The sequence below is a fragment of the Carcharodon carcharias genome, chromosome 9 (genome assembly GCF_017639515.1).
Source record: "Carcharodon carcharias isolate sCarCar2 chromosome 9, sCarCar2.pri, whole genome shotgun sequence".
NCBI lineage: Eukaryota > Metazoa > Chordata > Chondrichthyes > Lamniformes > Lamnidae > Carcharodon > Carcharodon carcharias.
In genome coordinates this window covers 54,268,340-54,287,312 of record NC_054475.1, presented here as the reverse complement: position 1 = coordinate 54,287,312, position 18,973 = coordinate 54,268,340, and the positions used below count along the sequence as shown (strand labels likewise).

At 41.4% G+C, this 18,973-nt stretch overlaps 2 protein-coding genes across 2 annotated transcripts in view; both read right to left on the bottom strand.

Annotated features, from left to right (window-relative positions):
* Window positions 1-910: 910 nt before the first annotated feature.
* LOC121282037 (achaete-scute homolog 5-like) lies at window positions 911-1,610 on the bottom strand. Its single transcript, XM_041195394.1, has one exon. The coding sequence runs from the start codon at window positions 1,599-1,601 to the stop codon at window positions 1,014-1,016; it is 588 nt and encodes a 195-aa protein (XP_041051328.1). The 5' UTR covers window positions 1,602-1,610; the 3' UTR covers window positions 911-1,013.
* Window positions 1,611-1,887: 277 nt separating this feature from the next.
* Window positions 1,888-18,973, bottom strand: part of tmem9 (transmembrane protein 9) — a 113,258-nt gene continuing 96,172 nt past the window's right edge. The window contains exon 5 of the mRNA XM_041195392.1: window positions 1,888-2,101. Within this exon, the coding sequence (XP_041051326.1) occupies window positions 1,898-2,101 (204 nt within the window). The 3' untranslated portion in view covers window positions 1,888-1,897. The remainder of the gene's footprint in view (window positions 2,102-18,973) is intronic.

Sequence of the window (18,973 nt, the reverse complement as noted above, 5' to 3'; positions counted from 1 at the left end):
ATGTAGTTCTTATGAGGGCTGAGAAATTGCAGGAGTCCAGTGCAGATCCCCTTGCTCTGATAACCTTTCCTGTTCAATGAATGTGGGGAGCCAAGGGCAGGTATCTACAAGCAGCCAGTTGTATTTAATGTGTCAATCTATATGTCCTCCTCTCCTCTCCCTATTCGCTACTTATCCATCAATCCTTAATGTGTGTTCCATTCATTTTATAGTTCCTTAATGTATTTGTTGTTAATCCCATAGCTCGTTAGTCTGTATTCTGTTAATCCCACAGTTTCTGCATTTATCCTAGTTTCCTAGTCTGTACCCTGTTAATCCTGGTTTCCCAATCTGTATCCTGTTATTTCCACAATTTCCCAGTTTATCCCAGTTTCCCAGTCTGTATCCTGTTAATCCCACAGTTTCCCCATTTATCCCGGTTTCCCAGTTTGTATCCTGTTAATCCCACATTTTCCCCATTTATCCCGGTTTCCCAGTCTGTATCCTGTTAACCCCAATGTCTTCCTGTTTATCCCTGTTTTCCAGTCTGTATTTTGTTAATCCCACAGTCTCCCTGTTTATTCCTGGTCTCCCAGTCTGTACCCTGTTATCCCACAGTTTCCCTGTTTATCCCGGTTTCCCAGTCTGTATTCTGTTAATCCCATAATGTCCCTGTTTATCCCGGTTTCCGTTCCTGTATCTTGTTAATCCCAGTTTCTATGTTTATCCCGGTTTCTCAGTTTGTATCCTGTTAATCCCACAGCATCCCTCTTTATCCCAATTTCCAAGTCTGTATCCTGTTAATCCCGCAATTCCCCTGGGGTATTGTTCTTCACCCATAGTTTTCATTCAAATCCAATATTGACAAGTCTGTGTCAATCACAGAAACAGTACCATGTTTTAAGTATTTTTATTTATTATAACTGTTGTCTTGTGTAGTAAAATAATCATGGAAGCTTCACGAATTGCTCTCTGATGATTTGCAGAACTGATGAGATATTGCTACGAAAGTTTATTTCTTGAAAGCCACACCGTCAGCTTCGCTCGGAGGTGGAAACCTCTGACTCGCAGTATGGTGAGGAGCTTTTCGATTCCCCGTCACTGTTACAGTCCTGCTTGGAGACAGGAGAATCGTGAGCCTTATTGTCCTTCTGGGGCTCTTCCCTTAACTGCGGGGAGCTGTCAGGGCTGTGGCTGAGTAAATCCTGTAGGTACTTGATGTACCTGATGGCTGCTCTCAAGGTCTCCACTTTGCTCAAACGTTTCTCCGACATTGCCTCTGGGAGGTGATCGCGGAGTCTGGCATAACCCTCGTTCACACATTTAACCCTCTGCCTCTCCCTCTCATTTCTCTTTTGAATAAAGGCTGGCTCAAAGGGACAGTCATAGACACCAAAGTGCCCGTGGAAGGGCATGTAGGGAAACATGCTACCATAACTATCATAATAGGTTGACTCCAAGCTGGTTGGATAGACCAGAAATGGGACATGTGTTACACTGTCCCCATGGGGTAGATGTTGATGTGTGGATGGATCAGAGGGTAGAGGCATACCTATTTGCATGCAGTTAGGGGCATTCATTGGTCTCCTGTCTATCAGTGACCTGGGATAATTACTATTCATCTTGGATTCTGCAGCAAAATAAAGAATAACTCAAAATTTTCAGATCTTAAAGCATGAAACCAACTCTTGGCTGGATGGACTGCACTGCCCTGAGAGTGACATCAGACAGAAGCTACACTTTCACTTCTGCTCCACAGCCCCTGGACATCAGAGATGGGTCCTTCTTAAATAACGCACGTCAAAGTCTACTTTAGATTCAGAGACTGAAGCTGTGGTCAGGCAGACTGAGCAGTGGGACTCCCCTTCTAACTCTGAGCTCTCAGCCTCCCCTCTAACTCTGAGTTTGGTACTCCTCCTTAACTCTGAAGTCTGGGTCGCCTCTTTAACTCTGAGCAGTTTTTGAAGCAGGGAGTGTCTTCCTTATGCCGCACTGTGAGTGATCCAAAATTGCAATCATCTGTCTCCATGAAGAGCTCGACCAACAGGTAATGTTGAGGAAGGCCACGCAATTCCGAAATGCCTGATGACAGCTCACTGCAGATGGTTCTCATTACCAGGCTCTAGAATGAAAGGAAGTGTTTTAATGATTGTCCAACAATTGTACATGAATCCTGCTGAAACGGTCAGATTGTTGTAAAACCTCAACCAGTTTACTGAGGTCCTTTAGGGAAGAAAACCTACTAGCCTTAACCTGTCTGGCCCATATGTGACTCCAGACCCACATCCATATGATTGACTTAACATGCATTGCAGTTGCCCAGCAATGCACTGAATTGTACCAAAGCTTAGCATCTTCTCATGGGCAACCAAGGATGGGTATTAATAATTCCCACACCCTGAGAATGAATTTAATAATAACCTTTGGCCTTTATTCAACAGCAGTTTAAGGATGCTGTAATTAAAGAGCATTACTTTGGGTTTTTATACTTGGAAGTCACAGAAAACATGCATTATTGGATTTGCTGGTTCCCCCGCCCTCTCCTAAACTTGCTGACTCTGGTTGAGCTATGGTCCAATAAGTGGTTGTTCTTCTCAGAGATAGTTTTTGCATTGAAAGGTTGGAGTGTGACTTCCAGCTCCTCGTTGGGAGGGAATGTCAGGGATTCAAATTGCTGGCAGTGCTGGCCCTGCACCAGATCCTGTCATTTTCCACTACTCTTTGATTGAGATGTCAATTAGTGGCAGATGAGAACAGGTTTATGCTCTGGTGTCACACTAGCTCAGAACTGAGTTGAGGAAAAGTATAATTGTGGATGATTGGCAAGGCCAGATGTAAAATACTGCATTCAGTCTGGGCACTCCACCTTCAAAAGTCTATCATCCTTGGCTCAGTGGTTGCACTTTCCCTTCTGGGTCAGAAGGTTCCCTTCTATACTGACCTCTGCTGAGTTTCATCTAAGGAATTAATAGACATGCTACATTGTCCTCAGTGCCATACAGCACTGGGGCTCACTGGGTAAGGCAAAAGGTTATGGGTTGAAGCCCCGATCTAGAGATATGAACATATAATCCTGACAAAATGAGAGAATGCTGCACTGTTGGAGGTGCTGTCTTTCAGATCAATTGTTAAACCGAGGCACTGACTAACTTGTCATGAAGACGTGAAAGATCTCATTGCACCGTTTTGGGAAAGAGCAGTGTAGTTCTCCTTGGTGTCCTGGCCAACATGACTCAGACAAGCGATCTGATCATTCTCTTTCATTGCTGTGAATAAACTGACTGCCAGTTCTCCTACTTTCCAACAAGTTTATTGACTGCACAGTGCTTTGGACATCCTGAGATCATGAAAGTTGCTATATGAATGCAAATCTTTCTTTTTTACAGCAGTAGCTTTAATACCCCCAAGTCCATTTTGGTGCTGAGGTCACTTGCCTCTATAAATGGAATCTTGCTGTGCTCAAAATGACTCCTGCATTACCTTCCTGTGCAACAGTGACTACACTTCAAAAGTACTTCATTGGCTGTAAGGTACTTTGGGGCGGGGAGGGGGGGGGGGGGTGGGGGGGGGGGGGGGGGGGTGGAGGTGCGGTGGCGTGGGGGGAGGGGGGGGTTCCTGAAGTGGTGAAAGGTGCTATATAAATGCAAGTTGTTTCTTTACCAGGACATGGAGATCAGTTATGGCATTCCCATTATCCCAGCAGAGATCAGTTAACACAGCTGGACAAGGGGGATGAAGCTGGGATCTTCTCTTGGATTATCGGAATCTCCAGCACATCAGACAGTCATCGACTCACTGAACACTAGGGAGCAATGATTGGTTTGTAACATTTTCTAAAACCCAGGACATCAACAAAGTTCCACAATCCTGACCTTTAATGTTCCACCCACTGAAACAATTAAATAAAATATCGCAATAGACCTGAAAAAACAAAAATAATGTCAAACCGAAACATATTCAGTCTGATGAAGCATTAACTGAATTAAATACTTATAGGTGCTGTCAGCTCTGTTGTATATTTTCAACAATTCCTGCTTTATTAAAAATAGATTAAATACAAGTAGCATAACTAATACTGAAAGATTGTAAACAGTTCACCAACATTGTGCTCCACAACATACTACTTTGATCCATCACAGCCTAATTTAATCTGGATTGTCAATGGTTTGTTAGTGTATTATTAACCATCACCAGTCACTATTGGATTATTACACTGACTCAGACACTAATAAAGGAATCCCTCCATAACACATCAATCTGGTTCATCACAGCCTCTGATGTGAAAGTACACTCAATGACCCCTCACCATCTCAAGCTCTACACTGAGGCAGTAATGATAGTGATAATGATCATTGCTAGTTCTCAGAGTGCTAATTTATGGGGATCTAGGGATGCTGCAATTGGGTATCAATCTCCTGATGTTTGGAAATGAGAGAGCATTTCCCAATCCTAATTATTGTCTAGTGCCCCATGCTGGAAAACGTGTGGAGGTTAAATTGGATAAACACCCACAAAATGGGTGTGGAGATTTTGGTGCTCTATCAACCTGTGGCGAGCTAACCAGGTTAACTTGGTGCTGCCTGTTTTAAAATGATTACTGCGTCCTGCCAGTGCTACCAATGCTGTTCCACCACACAAACAGATCAGCAGCCATGATCTTACCGAAGGCGGAGCAGGCTTGGGGGGCCAAATGGCCTACTATTGCTCCTGTTTCTTATGGTCTCAATTACATGAGTAACATGTGGTGTTGAAAGGCAGCCTGCACCTCTCAAAGGGAAGGTAGATTGTGGCTGCAAAAAGTGCTTTGAAATTGGAATCTGTTTTTGTGATACTTTGACGAATAGCTTAGGTTGAGAGAAAGCAATCGCCAAAGTTTCTGACAAAACACTGAAAGTGTTGATGTAAGAAGTGGAGAGAAGGAGAGACATCCTATGTCCACAAGCTTACCTCCAGACATATGCTCAGGTGACAATGGGAAGAAGCAGCAGTTGAAGCTAGTGCCAGGTGTGTTATCCCAAGAACACAGATTAAGATGCAAGAAAAAGTTCTATGATCTGACATGAAATATCAAGGTGCATGAGCTCACCTTTAAATACAATATGTCCAAATGCAGCAAGACCTGAACAATATCCAGGCTTGGGCTGACAAACGGCAAGTAACATTTGCACCACACAAGTGCCAGGCAATGACCATCTCCAACAAGAGAGAATCTACCCAGCGCCCCTTGACAGTCAATGATATTACCATCGCTGAATCCCCCACCGTCAACAACCTGGGGGCTACCATTGATCAGAAACTGAACTGGACTAGCCATATAAATCCTATGGCTACAAGAGCAGGTCAGAGACTAGAAATCCTGCGGTGAGTACTCACCTCCCGACTCCCCAAAGCCTGTCCACCATCTACAAAACACAAGTCAGGAGTGTGGTGGAATGCTCCCCACTTGCTTGGATGAGTGCAACTCCAACAACACTCAAGGAGCTTGACAGCATTCAGGACAAGGCAGCCCACTTGATTGGAACTCCATCCACGAACATTCACTTCCTCCACCACTGATGCACAGTAGCAGCATTGTGTACCATCTACAAGATGCACTGCAGGAACTCACCAAGTTCCTTAGGCAGCACCTTCCAAAACCCATGACCACTAGCATCTAAAAGGACAAGGGTAGCAGATACATGGGAACACCACCACCAGGATGTTCCCCTCCAAGCCACTCACCATTCTGTCTTAGAAATATATCACTGTTCCTTCACTGTCGCTGGGTCAAAATCCTGGAACTCCTTTCCTAACAGAGCTGTGGGTGTACCCATGCCACAGGGACTGCAGTGGTTCAAGAAGGCAGCTCACAACCACCTTCTGAAGGGCAATTAGGAATGGGCAATAAAATGCTGGCTTAGCCAGTAAACCCACATCCCATGAATGAGTAAAAAAAACTACCAACTGCACCATTCACCTCATCTATTGCCTAATTCACTAATCCTCCATCACCCATCTACCAATAATTCTGTCAATAAATACTGACCCCTAACATTCATATGCTTCACCTCACTCTTACACACTTGGCATTGTTGCAAGCCTTGCGCTCATTCACAGCTCTTCAACCACGATGGCTTCTCACCCAAACATACTGCAGAACACTCAGTGACTCACTTCCCTCTTTCTTGCAGGAGAATGTGGCACATGACAGGAGGCAGCAGCAAGAAACTGGACAGGACCAAGTGTACCTTCGTGTTTTAACCTCCATTGAGGAGACAGTGCTAGCTATCATGGAAAGATGCATTATGAGGCTGCAGCAACTGCTGGGATGAGCTAGATCGATGATGAAGGTATCTACATACTTAATTATCCTCCTTTCCTCCCACTTCCCCCTCCATCAAGCTACAAATGGTGGAAGAACAAATGTCTTTCTTTTTTTTAATTTCAGATACCCATGAACCCATTCAGAAGAGGAAGAAGATAGTGAAGATGAAGAGACGATCATTTGATCTTACAGTCACAGTTACCAGCTCAGAGTCTGACACTGTGTATATTTTAGAGCCCAGAATAGAGGGATCTGCACATGATGAGCACTGGTCACAAGGTGTGCAAGAGCAAGGGCAAGGGAAAGGATGGTGCAGGTGCCAGCTCGCTGCAGGGCTCACTAGCTCTGCTGCAGAGGACTCCGATGAGGACTTTGATGGGCCAACTTACAGAAGGTGGCTGGATTGGTGCACATACCCAAATGCTTGGTGCACTGGAAAGCCTGGGATCGATGTCAGACAGCATGGAGTTGAGCACCAACTTGGCACAGAGCTTTGTGCAGATCCAGAAGCCCGTCCTTTCTGACGTGGAATGGATTGTCACCTCCACAAGCATACCTGTGGAACCCCAAATGATGGAGTATTTGATGGCCAATGCTACAGCTTGTGCTGCAGCCCAAACAGTTTCTATCAAAGGTCTGAGTACTGCAGTTACCTTGGATACCTGTACTGAAAGGGCATTATAGCAGTCCATCAATCTGTTCTCCAATGAATCTGCATGATCGCAAAGGCACCACCCAAGGATTGGCAGCAGCTCCATTGAATTGGAACTCTCTGTCCCCTCTCAGGTTGATAGTGTACCTACTCCAACACCTACCATTCTGCCAGTGGCCTTGCTGTTGCCTGTCAGCCAGCCAGCCCAGAAAGGTGCAAGCCAGGCCAAGATGATGGAGTCTAAAATGGGCCCTCTAGGTTTAGAGCTGCTTGAGGGTATCCTCCAAGGCATCTGCAAACTCCTCCATTGAAGGTCAGCAGCTTTTTACCAGTCAGACTGGAAGCAACTTGTTTCAACATAAGATTTAAAATAACCAAACAAGTGTTTCAACTTTTGCCTCTGTTCCTGTTGTAGCTGAGTTGGTATCACAGACTAATATCCATATTCTACCAACATTTATCTGGATAGCGCTGGCTAAACCAGGCACGAGCTGCTGAGCTGGTCGTCCTGATAATGAAAACATCTCAATGGAAACAATCTAAAGATGGGTATTGAAGATTTCAAGTGATGGAACTGTGACTGTTTTCTTTGGCAACTTGTTCCAGTTGTGGGATTGTTCTTGGGAAGAAAGATTGTTGATGCACTGTCTTGTAAACAAATTGTCTTTGTAGTTTGTGTGGATGGTTACCATGTGCTTTGTCATTGCCAGAGGGCACCAGGTACTTGTTTCTGTCAATTCCCGCCTGTCCATTCCATATTTTCTCGAACATGGTCAGCCTATTTAACTCCTCCTTTGTTGTTCTGATTCGCATTCCAAATCTTTGATCCAGGATGTGAGACTAATGTATTTCTCATACTGATTCATGCAGGACTGTGCAGCATGTCTTTGGATCGCTTCAATCTTATTTATATCTCTCACCATATAATGATCCCACAACTTGCATACTCCAGGATTGGATGAACAAACGTTTGATAAGTTATAACTCTGATATTTTGTTGCAATGCCAAAGATTCCTCCTCAGAAATCCGAGAGCCCTGTTTGCTATGGATGTTACCGGCTGAACGTGGAATCCTCTAACGATTGCTTTTAAGGTGAACCGCCAGGCATAGACATGTATCTACTTGGAGAATTTGATTACAGAACTTAAAGCTATATGTTGGTGGCTCCTTGTAGCTGGCAATACACAAAGGATAGCATTTTTTGGCATTGCATGCCATATCCCATTGGTCCTGCCAACTTTGCAACTCCAGAAGATCATCTTGCAGTGAATTGAACCAACATCAACCAGATCACTCTCTGTAGACCCTTCAAACTTTGGCTTTGAACAGGAAAGCTGCAAAAACACACAGAATTGCACCTGCTGCTAGAGGAAATAATCGAGCACCTAGCTTGTTTGTAGTGGCTCTACTGAATATGAAGGGCTTGTCAACCACAGTGGAGGGGATTCCACAGTTGAGGAAAAGAGAAGACACATCAGAAACATTGGTGTGGAAGATGGCATCTTCAAAACAGATGTGATAGCGATGGAGAAACTAAGAGAATGGAACAGTTGATAAGTTACTGGATCCCCTCTTTAATCACCTTTTCTATGTCTTCCACGTTGGTTCATGAAAATCTCAAAGTGTTTGTGCAATGTTATAAAACAAGCTGATGTGGAAATGTTGCAACATAAAGGATGCTGTATCTAAATGTGACAGTACTTTGGTTAATTAAAATCTAGCTGGGAGAATGCAAAACCAAAATATTAACACTGCCAGGAAAAGTTTAGTGCCACTATCCTTGTGTCTTAATTTTGTTCGTTAGCATTAAGGAACATTCATTGAATCAGTAATGCTCACAAATTCATATTTGATAGAAAATAGAAAATTCTCTCTTTTGTCAGTCCTTTTATTGTGTCTTGGTTCTTTAAGCTTTCTTCTCTTGTTCCTTGAAAAACTGATTAATTTTCTCTCCCCTACATATTCAATACCTTGAAATCGAGGCTCAGCACAAGGACTCCAAATTTAACTCATTCTATTCCAGGACCTCAACTCTTTACCTCCCTTAGTCTTCCTTTCCCTCACAACTTACAGGGTTTCAAAACCCAAACTTGTATTCACCTGGTCACTGTGTCTTCATTTATTCCATCTGATCTTCAGATCATTCCCACCCTGGTGGTATCTGTACCATAGGTCTTACTCCCTCACATTGGTTTCTTACTTGAAAAATAAACTACAAGCAGATATATCCCTCATTTTAAATGAGTGATAGGGCATTAGTGTGAGTGAGCATACTCTCCTTCCATCTCCAGGCTCCCAGGTCAAATTTATCAAAGAGCAGGACGAACCTTACTTTATGTAAAGGTCATGAACTGACATCCCTCACCCGATCACCCCATAAATATATAATAGACAGGTGAATAAGAGATTTAATAGAGGGATCCTTTTTGGACAACTGTTTCTTGGCAGAAAGCCTGTTAATTGAGAGCACATTTGGGAAATTGGAACTTGTTGTGCAAAATTTACAACCATTTATACCAGAAAATTGTGCAAATTTTGTCCAAATTTTCAGAATGTGACCAGCCTTGGCCAAAGGAGGAGGATCCTTGCTGAGATTACAAAGTGGGGAAATTACACTTTTATGGAATACATCTGGAATATTTAGGGAGGTGCATTTTATATGTAGACTTACATGATGCATAGGAGATGCAATATATTTAGACATTGAAATACAGGAGGCAATACTGTATATTTAAATATAGAAGCCTGAAATTATATAGTGTATTTCAGGATGACTCAAAGCACTCCACGGCTAATGAAGTACATTTCAACTATGACCAATGTTGTGATGTAAGAAACACGGCAACCAATTTGTGCACAGCAATGTTCCACAAATGACTAGATAATTTGTTTTGGTGATCTTGCTTTGGAAAAAAATAATTGATTGGGCCATCAGGGTGAACTTGCCTGCTTGTCTTTGAAATATTGCGGTGGAATGTTCACCTGAGAGAGAAGATGGAACCTTTGGTTTATTGTCTCATCTGAAGGACGGTACTCTACCTGTGCAGCACTCCTTCAGTTCTGCATAGAAATGCCAGCCTAGGTTATGTGCTCAAGTCTCTAGAGTGGGACTTAAAACTATGACCTTCTGATTCAGAGGTGAGACTGCTCCTAGTGAGTCAAGGAAGATATATAATCTGAAGTGTGTATATAGACTTAATGCAATTCCATTTATAGGGTCTTTATTGATATAATATGTAGATATACAAAACAATAACTGCATCTTTACTTTTACCAGTATATATAGGTAGAGGGGTCAAGTTTCCATTTGTTTCGCTTGCTAAATCAGTGGGACGCGCTATTGGCACCAATCTGAGCCACACCACCTGTCCAACCAATTGAGCCAACTGGCTCCCCTGAGGAGTTGGAGTTGCTGTGGCAACATACATTTTTTACATGCATGTTGTATCCTGGAGCTATGGATAGTGATGGTAGAGGCTCCAATTTCTTTCCACCACCAGGCTGACCAGGAATCTCTCCCGATTTTACCATCTGCCATTGATGTAAGTTGGAAGGATTTACAAGTTGAGACCCGACCTGTTTGGCTACGTTATGATCGCATCTTCAGTGGCCATCAAGTCTTGGAATGGGACTTTAACCCAGAGCTTCTGGCTCAGAGACTACCCGCTAAACTACAAGACCTCTACTTGTATTTACTAAGATGCAAAAAAGATATTTTTACAGCACTTCACATAAGGTAGAATTAATTGAATAAGGCATTAAATTAATTTTAAAAATAAGAAATGAAATAAAAAAGAGAGCCATAGAGAACTCTCAGTCCCAGTGTGTATCCATACAGCAGAGAGAGTGTGTCTGCATCACCTATTATTTTGCTTTGGTATAACATGGCTAATCCAGACACACAAAGGTGGCAATGCTTACAGTTTGATGTTAACCTTAATGAGAGCAGATTCTACTGTTTAAAATTCTAACTCTCGAGTTAACCAGACACTGATACAGGAACCTCTCAATGAATGAAATTAAAAGCATCAAGGAGGGAGTGAGAAGTCAGCGGGACTTTAACAGTAAGAGGATAATGCCAGTAGTGGAATAAGTGATTGGATGATGTAATTATTATCAATGAGTTTGAGGCAGCTGGAAATATTTTTGGAAGTCTGAGGGGTGATACCAAAAGTAAATATGTTTTAAAACCATAAATGAATGATATCTTAAGTAATGTTGAAATGCCATCAGAACGATTGTATATTTTTATAGCGTTAGTATAGTGTTAACACTGAGTCATTGGAAACTATATCCAAATTAAAGCTCGTATAAGTTGACATAAACATCAGATGACAGCCCATTTTACATTTCCACATTTTTATTTCTATTGAAGCCACTGGGAAAGTTAATCGATTCACAGTCACTCGTTGTAGAAGATCGCACGGCATCAAGATCTACCCCAGTCTCTCATGCACATTCTTCCATTTTTATGCAATCATACATATGCACACAGACAAATACAGACAGATAGAAATGGGCAGACAGACAAGCACAGAGGCAGACACAGACAGCCAGATGGACAATCGGAAAGACAGACACAGAGAGAGAGACACACAATCTCAGAGAAACACAGGCAGACAATCACACAGAGAGGCAGAACAGCCGACCACATAGACAGACAATCACAGAGACAGATGCACACAGACAGGCAATCACAGAGACAGATGTACACATAGAAATACACACGTGGTAATTTAATGCTTGGAAACAATGCACATGATTCAATAATTATTATAACTGCATTGAGGTCACTCAATGCAGATTCCCTTTCTCCTAAAATCCATAACCCAGAGCATTTAAAAATCAATGTGTAAATATCTGATCACTAATTCCTGATTTTTTCTTCTGTTTTGTTTTCCAGTGGTGTTGTACATTTGGCCAATCACCAAATTTTTCAATAAAACAAAGACTAACCGGGTCCCACTGTTTTGGACACATTGTTGACTATCCAATGTTCTTTGATGCTGGTCCAGGCAGTTAACAGACATCACAAATGTAATCTCCTGATCTCTGGGATTATTAGAGTTTATAAACACATGGGGAAATAGCAGGGGAGTGGGAGCAGCTGAATTGTTCTTGCAGCGAGCCAGCCGAATGGCCTCCTTCTGTGCTGTAACCTATGATTCTGGCGACTTTGCGTTTTCCTGAGATTTTGTGCCTTCCACTTCCATTAATAGCTCAGTATTCCCAATTAGTGGGCACATTAACCCACACAGCAATCCAATTATCCTGAGTGCAGACATCTCAATGTGAGCTCCAGCACAGCTGTCATTTCATTGCATTTAAAACCTACTTACTCCTAATGGTTTGGTGAATGTTTAAGATTGTTCTAGTCTGGGTTGTGGCTTTCACTGAGGTGATGAGAGCAGGATGTTCACTTCCTTTAATCACCTCCCAAGTCCCTGATTCAGTATCAAACACACTACAACCATAAGAACAAATGCCTCAGGTAAGGCAATTTAAAATATTTTGGCTGAAGTTAAGTAAGATTTAATTTCCTGTCACTACAATAGGACACCAAACTGAATCTATGCACATACTCTCTTCAATCAATAAATCAATCCTCCGTGGTAGATGGGAGGTTGTAGTTGGTGTTGATGTTACAAATACTCCCAATGTAAGACTGTGAAAAATTGATTTTCAATTTGTAACATTAGTTGTGAAATGCTTCCTTTCCTTCTGTGGACTAGTTTTGATCATTTTCTCCCCATGCCTCACCTGAAAGCATTGCTCCCTTATTGAGGTATTATCCAATAGGTGCTTTTTAATCCTGGTATATGAACTAGGCAAGTTTTGAACATTTTCTCCCCATGCCTCACCTGAAAGCATTGCTCCCTTTTTGAGGTATAATCTGATAGGTGCTTTTTAATCCCAATATCTCACCCTACTATTATTTATATGTCTTTCATAAATGGTATCAGGGTCCAGGCTAATCCAGTCATCGTACAACCCCACACAGCCAAGGATAGTGATTGGAAGCAGGGTAAATAAAGAAAGAGTTTGCATTTCTATAGGGCCTTTCATGACCTCGGGATGTTCAAACATGCTTTGCAACCGGTGAGGTACTTGTGAAGTATAGTCACTGTTGAAAGACAGGGAAAGTGGCATCCAATTTGCACACAGCAAGCTCCCACAAACAGCAATAAATAAATGGCAAGATAATCTAGTTTATATGTTAGTTGAGAGATAAACATTGGCCAATGTATCAGAGAGGATTCTCCTGCTCTTCTTCGAAGATTGCAATGGGATCTTTTACATCCACTTGAGGGGTTTCATCCAAAAGGTGGCACCTCCAACAGCATACTACTCTCTCAGTACCTCACTGAAATGTCGCAGCTGACCAAAGATCTCCTTCCTAACGTAGAAGCCAACCACATCAGCTCTACCTTTGCCCCAGCTGAACTATAACTCAGGCACAGATGCATAAATGGAATCTAAGATTTTCCTGGTCTCTGTGGCTCAGCCAATCACTTGTTAAATGGGTGAGCAAATCATATAGAAGAAGGATCTACAGTCTGACCAAACATATAGAATAAGATGTTAGAAACCCATTGATTGTATAGAACAAACGTTAGAGACTGATAGTATAGAAAAATGGGTTGGAGACTGACTGATCATATAGAACAGGGGGCTAGTGACTGACTGGTCATATAGAACAAGAGATTATATAGAACAAAGTGGTTAGTGATTGATTATATAGAACAAGGGGTTCGTCACTGATCATATAGAATAAGGAGGCTAGAGACTAACAGATTATATAGCATAGGATGTTAGAAATCAACTGATCATATAGAACAAGAGGGTTCAACAGTTCAATTGACTTTTAATGAACTTCCAGCATTCCTTAACCCTAATTAGTATTAATTACAGCTAAATATAGTATGAAGAATTGGACTGAAAATTTATACTCCTGTCCTCTTTATGAATAAAATGATAAAGACAAGGTTTTAGATCTTCCTGAATTGTTTGTGTTCAGATCTTCCTAACTGTGAAGGTCACATCAATCTTGAAGCTGCAAATGGATGGTATTTATTCTCTAGGGTTATATCAAGCTGTATCTCTAGACCCCTGTTCAGATCATACTCTCTCAGGACAAAGTCTCCAGAGAGACAGAATAACCTTGTTCTTATTATAAAAGATCGATGAACATCTTGAGCTCCTGCTTATCCTTCAAATCACCTCTTCTCAAATTATTATTCTAAAACAAAGATTAAAAATAAATGACCTTTTTTAAGTAAGTTCTAATGAAATAAATGACAATCATATTCACTGCATGCTTTACATTCCGAATTTAAGACCGGTGTACATTCTTACCTTATATAAATAATCCTGCTCTTTCAGTCTTAAAGATCCAACATTCTGTGGTTCTTTTGGTGAATTTGAGTAATTCTATAATCCCAGCTGTGGACAGAAAGTGAGGAAGGGTTGCAATGTAGCCAGACCTTGCTGGTGTCAGTGTATTCCGCCCTGCAGGTTGTAAAGGTGTGTATGTGTATGTGTGTATAGAGGTTGTGCACGTTGGCAGAAGACTTGATGTGGCTCTCATTAATATTCTGTTGTCAGTTGGGTGTCCTGACACACAGCAATCATATACCTGATCTCACTTCAAACACTCTTATGCCTCCAGGGCAGAGCTTCTGTGTGAGTCATACTGGAGCTGGAGAAAGAACCCAAAATTGGAGTCTGCTGCACAGCACAGGGTAAAAACAAAGAGATCTCGGCAGGCAAGCAACTAAAAGACAGAGAGTTGGACAAAGAGGCATATAGAGAAATAATTGGTACTAAATAGTCAGCAAGAAAAGCAAATAAACAGCCAGATAAAGATTGATTAAAAATAGACAAGTGGATGGACAGACAGTTTGGAAGGAAAATGGATGTCATCCTAAACAGAGATGTTGTAGAGAATTGAATAATTGTGCAGGTAAAATAAACATGTGGCTTGCACAGATTGGTGAACAAGACAAAATCGATAAATAAGCACATCAAATAAATAACCATTTTTAAAGCACCTTTCAAGTCTCCATGATGTACATCACAACCAATAAATGAATAATTCTGAAGTAGAATTACTATTGTTAGACTAGCAAATGTAGTAGCCAGTTTATGGACAGTAAGATCCCACAAACAGTAGTGAGGTAAGTTATTAGTTAATCTGTTCTAGTAATGGTGCTAGTGATGGGATGAATGTTGGTCAGGGCATGAGGATGAGTTCCCAATCAAGTGCAACAGGATTTTTTGTTTCCATCTGAACAGGCAGATGAGATTTGGGTTTACTGTCTCACTGAAAACACTCTCTCAGAAATGTCAATGTCAGAACAATGTTCTGACTCAGAGGCGGGAGACACACCAATGTGTAAAATGCAGAGATAGATAGATGGATGTATAAACAAATGTATAAAATGTTAAATATTGATAAATAGCTGTGTAAAACAAATAGGGAGAAGTATAAGATAGAGAAACAGACGTCTAATTTAGGAAGAGACATACGTGAAGGAGAAATGCATAAATATATGTACAATAGAGAGATGGACAGATATATAAAATGAAGGGGTAGAAAAGAGAAATACATAAGAGAGGAAATGATATGTAAGAGAGATGGCTGGATGTGTGAATAGAGGTATAAATGTGTAAGGTAAACATTTACGAATACAAATGTATAGAATAAAATATGTTTTAAACACAGCATGAAGTAGCTAACCTTGGGGGGGATGGTAAGAAAAAGTTGCTTTTGCTTCTCCAGCATGGACTCAATGGGCTGAATGGCCTTCTTCTGTGCCATAATGACTCTATGATTCATTGGGGCAGCAAAATGGACTTGCATTCCGAGCTGGGCTGGTTCACATCTCTGCCATCTTGTGCCAGATTCATGTAAGTGAAGTGCATTTTTAAGTCTATAGTACACATAAAGCAGCTCTTGGGTTCTAATGGTTATCTTGAAGTCTATCTGCTGATTTTCCCAGAGAGCCAAATGGCTGAAAAAAATTGGAGATGAGAGAATTGACTGATACATGAAATAGCGTATAAAATACTTATCAACAGAAATCATCAGAGAACAAAAGAAAGATCAAGGGAAAGAAGAGCAAGGCATTGAAATTTCTAAAATCGACAAACAATATAAGGGAACTCATAAAACAGGGAAAAAAAAGTGACCAATATAAGAGGAGAGAGAACACAGATCAGAGACAGAATGGAGAAAATAACAGAGAGCAGAGAGAACACAGAGAACAATGAGGAGAACAGAGAGAACAACATGGAGAAAGACAAAACAAGAGGAGAACAGATAATAGAGAATACACAGAACGCAGAGAGAAAAAACAAGAGGAACAACTTCTTAGTCAATCCCTCTGGATTGAAGATGACTTGCTTCCACTCCAGTTTGATGGGTGCTAAGATGGTTGATAAGTCCAAAGCGTGATCTGCAAACTGCTACATGCAGGGTAGGTGGTGCTTAAAGGGTTAAAAACAAAAGTGCTGGGGAAACTCAGGAGGTCTGGCAGCATCTGTGGAGAGAGAAACAGAGTTAATGTTTCAAGTTCAATATGACTCTTCTTTGGTACTGTGTTCTGCCTTCTGAAGAAATCATTTTGGACTTGAAATGTTAACTTTGTTTCTCTCTCCATAGATGCTGCCAGATCTGTTGAGTTTTTCCAGCATTTTGTTTTTATTTCAGATCTCCAGCATCCGCAGTATTTTGCTTTTATTATATACAGCTAAGTGGGTTGTTTGGAGGATTATGCACTCCCTTTATGCCTCCGCACGTTCCTGATGAAGTCTTTCCATGTGTTCAGTGCCTTCCCAGATGAGCCTGTTCCATTTTGGAGGAAGCACAGAACTTATAAAGGACAAACAAACAGACAGCAACACTGAGAATTGTGACACAAATGCAGAAAGCAGAGAGAACAGCGAAAGCAAACAGTATAGAGAGTAATATAAAAAGAGAGAACAAGAGGACAGAAATTAAAAGAGAAGTAACGGGGGAGCAAGACAGAGAGCAGAGACCAATATAGAGAACATGGTAGGTTTCAGATTAAACACATAATAGTGATCCCTTTCACTTTGGGAAGTCCAGCATCCACTGCAGTTGTGTTGCATATTCAGTGGAAAAGTGAGGTGAATGTATTGGTCAATATATTATTCACTTGTTTGAGAGAAGTGCAAATATCATAGAATCTTACTGCACTGGAGGCTATCCACCCATGCCAGCTCTTTAAAAGAACTATCAAATTCTCACAGCCCAGCTTTTTACCCATGACCTTTAATGAATCCTCTTCATGTACATGCCCGATTGCCTTTTGAAAGTTCTGATGCAATCTGCTTTCAGGTAGTCCAATCCTGAACTTAACTCAGTGTGAAAAGAAGTCTCCTCATTGCCCCTCTAGTTCTTCTGCCAATTATTTGAACTTTTATAAGCTTTACTTACTGACTCACTTTCTGGAGGAAATAGTTTTACCCACTCTCCTGGTTTTCTCATTTATGCACATGATGTGGATGTCACTGGCCATATATTGCCCATCCCTAATTGCCTTTGAGAAGGTACTGCTTTGCTGCACTCTTGAACCATTGCAAGCATAGTGGTCTGGTGCATCCGAGTGGCTTGCTAAGCCATTTCAGAGAGCAGTTAAGAGTCAACCACATTGTTGTGGCTCTGGAGCCACATGTAGACCAGACTGGGTAAGGACAATAGATTTCCTTCCCAAAGGGCATTCGTGAACCAGATGGGTTTTTAGAACAATCAGTAGTTTCATGATCATACTGATTGGAATAAAAAGTTACCATCTGAATTAACATTCTCCAGCTGCCACGGTGGGGTTTGAACTTATGTCCCAGGGACTTTAGCCCGGGTCTTTGGGTTACTACAGTCCAATAACAGATGCCAGCATACTCAGCATTAGAACAGCAGCTGAAAATGGCCAATGTGCATAACAATGAGAATAATGGTGTCTTTGCAAGCCACTGGCAGGGCTGCCCCTATGTTACAACATGGTTCTTGGTGTCCTTAATGCAGAAGGCAACTGCTGTACAACTGAGTTTCCTGTGGAGCTTGAAAAGAGGCCATTTATCCTCTGCTGCCGATTCAGGTTTAGTGTCTATTATAATGGAAAAATATAATTCCTCCTCCAATTTATTCTCATAGAAATATTATTGATAAATCTCCAAAAATGGAAAAAACTAAAAGGTATGGTAAACACTGCAACAAAAAAAAGCTTATTCCCCATATAAGTTTCAAATGTGTGTTCAAGTAAAAAGAGAGCAAGACCCATAGAATTGCACAAGGTGTTAAGTGAATGAAACTAAGGCACAATGTAGATACAAGCACCATAACAACCAAAATGCAACTGTCAGCAGAATTGCACCTCAGTAAGAAATGGGAACAAGGCAATTGTTCAATCTCCCTCCCCATCTGCACAAACCTAGCCTTCATTTCAATTCTATCACTTGTTGATGACAGAGGATAAACAGCCTCTGATTGCAACGTAAGGGTAGCACTACCATTGGTTGACAAAGGGACTATCCCAGTGTATAGCACCACAGAATCAGCCCCCTACAGGTATCTATTTATATGCAGTGGAGCCATGTATGAAAGAATCTAAAGATTTGCATATAATAGAGATCCAACACAAATGGTCTATGAACATTCTCTCAAATCTGTCCTGGATTTAGAAATGGCAAAGTGATAGGTTTGAACCCACAGCCCATGCACTTATTGGATGAGTAGTTGGGTGATGCAGTTTGGACTGATATCCAGTAGGGGTCTTGTCTGCTCTGTTAACACTTAGTCTGAGCCCTTCTGCTTACAAAATTGCACTCAGAATGCGCTGAGAAATTCACTTATCTGTGAATTAGCTTGTGATATTGCGATATTATATAGGATTTACACTATCACATGTTTAATATGTCATAAATCTGCAGCTCCACTGTATGAGGAAGAGAACATGGCAGAGTTAGCAAATGCCTGGTCAAGAGATTTATGCTACATGAGATTTCTGGAGAGTTG

Excerpts from the sequence above, each read along its gene's own strand:
- LOC121282037 (XM_041195394.1), bottom strand. The coding sequence starts at position 1,601 with ATGAATAGTAATTATCCCAGGTCACTGATAGACAGGAGACCAATGAAT.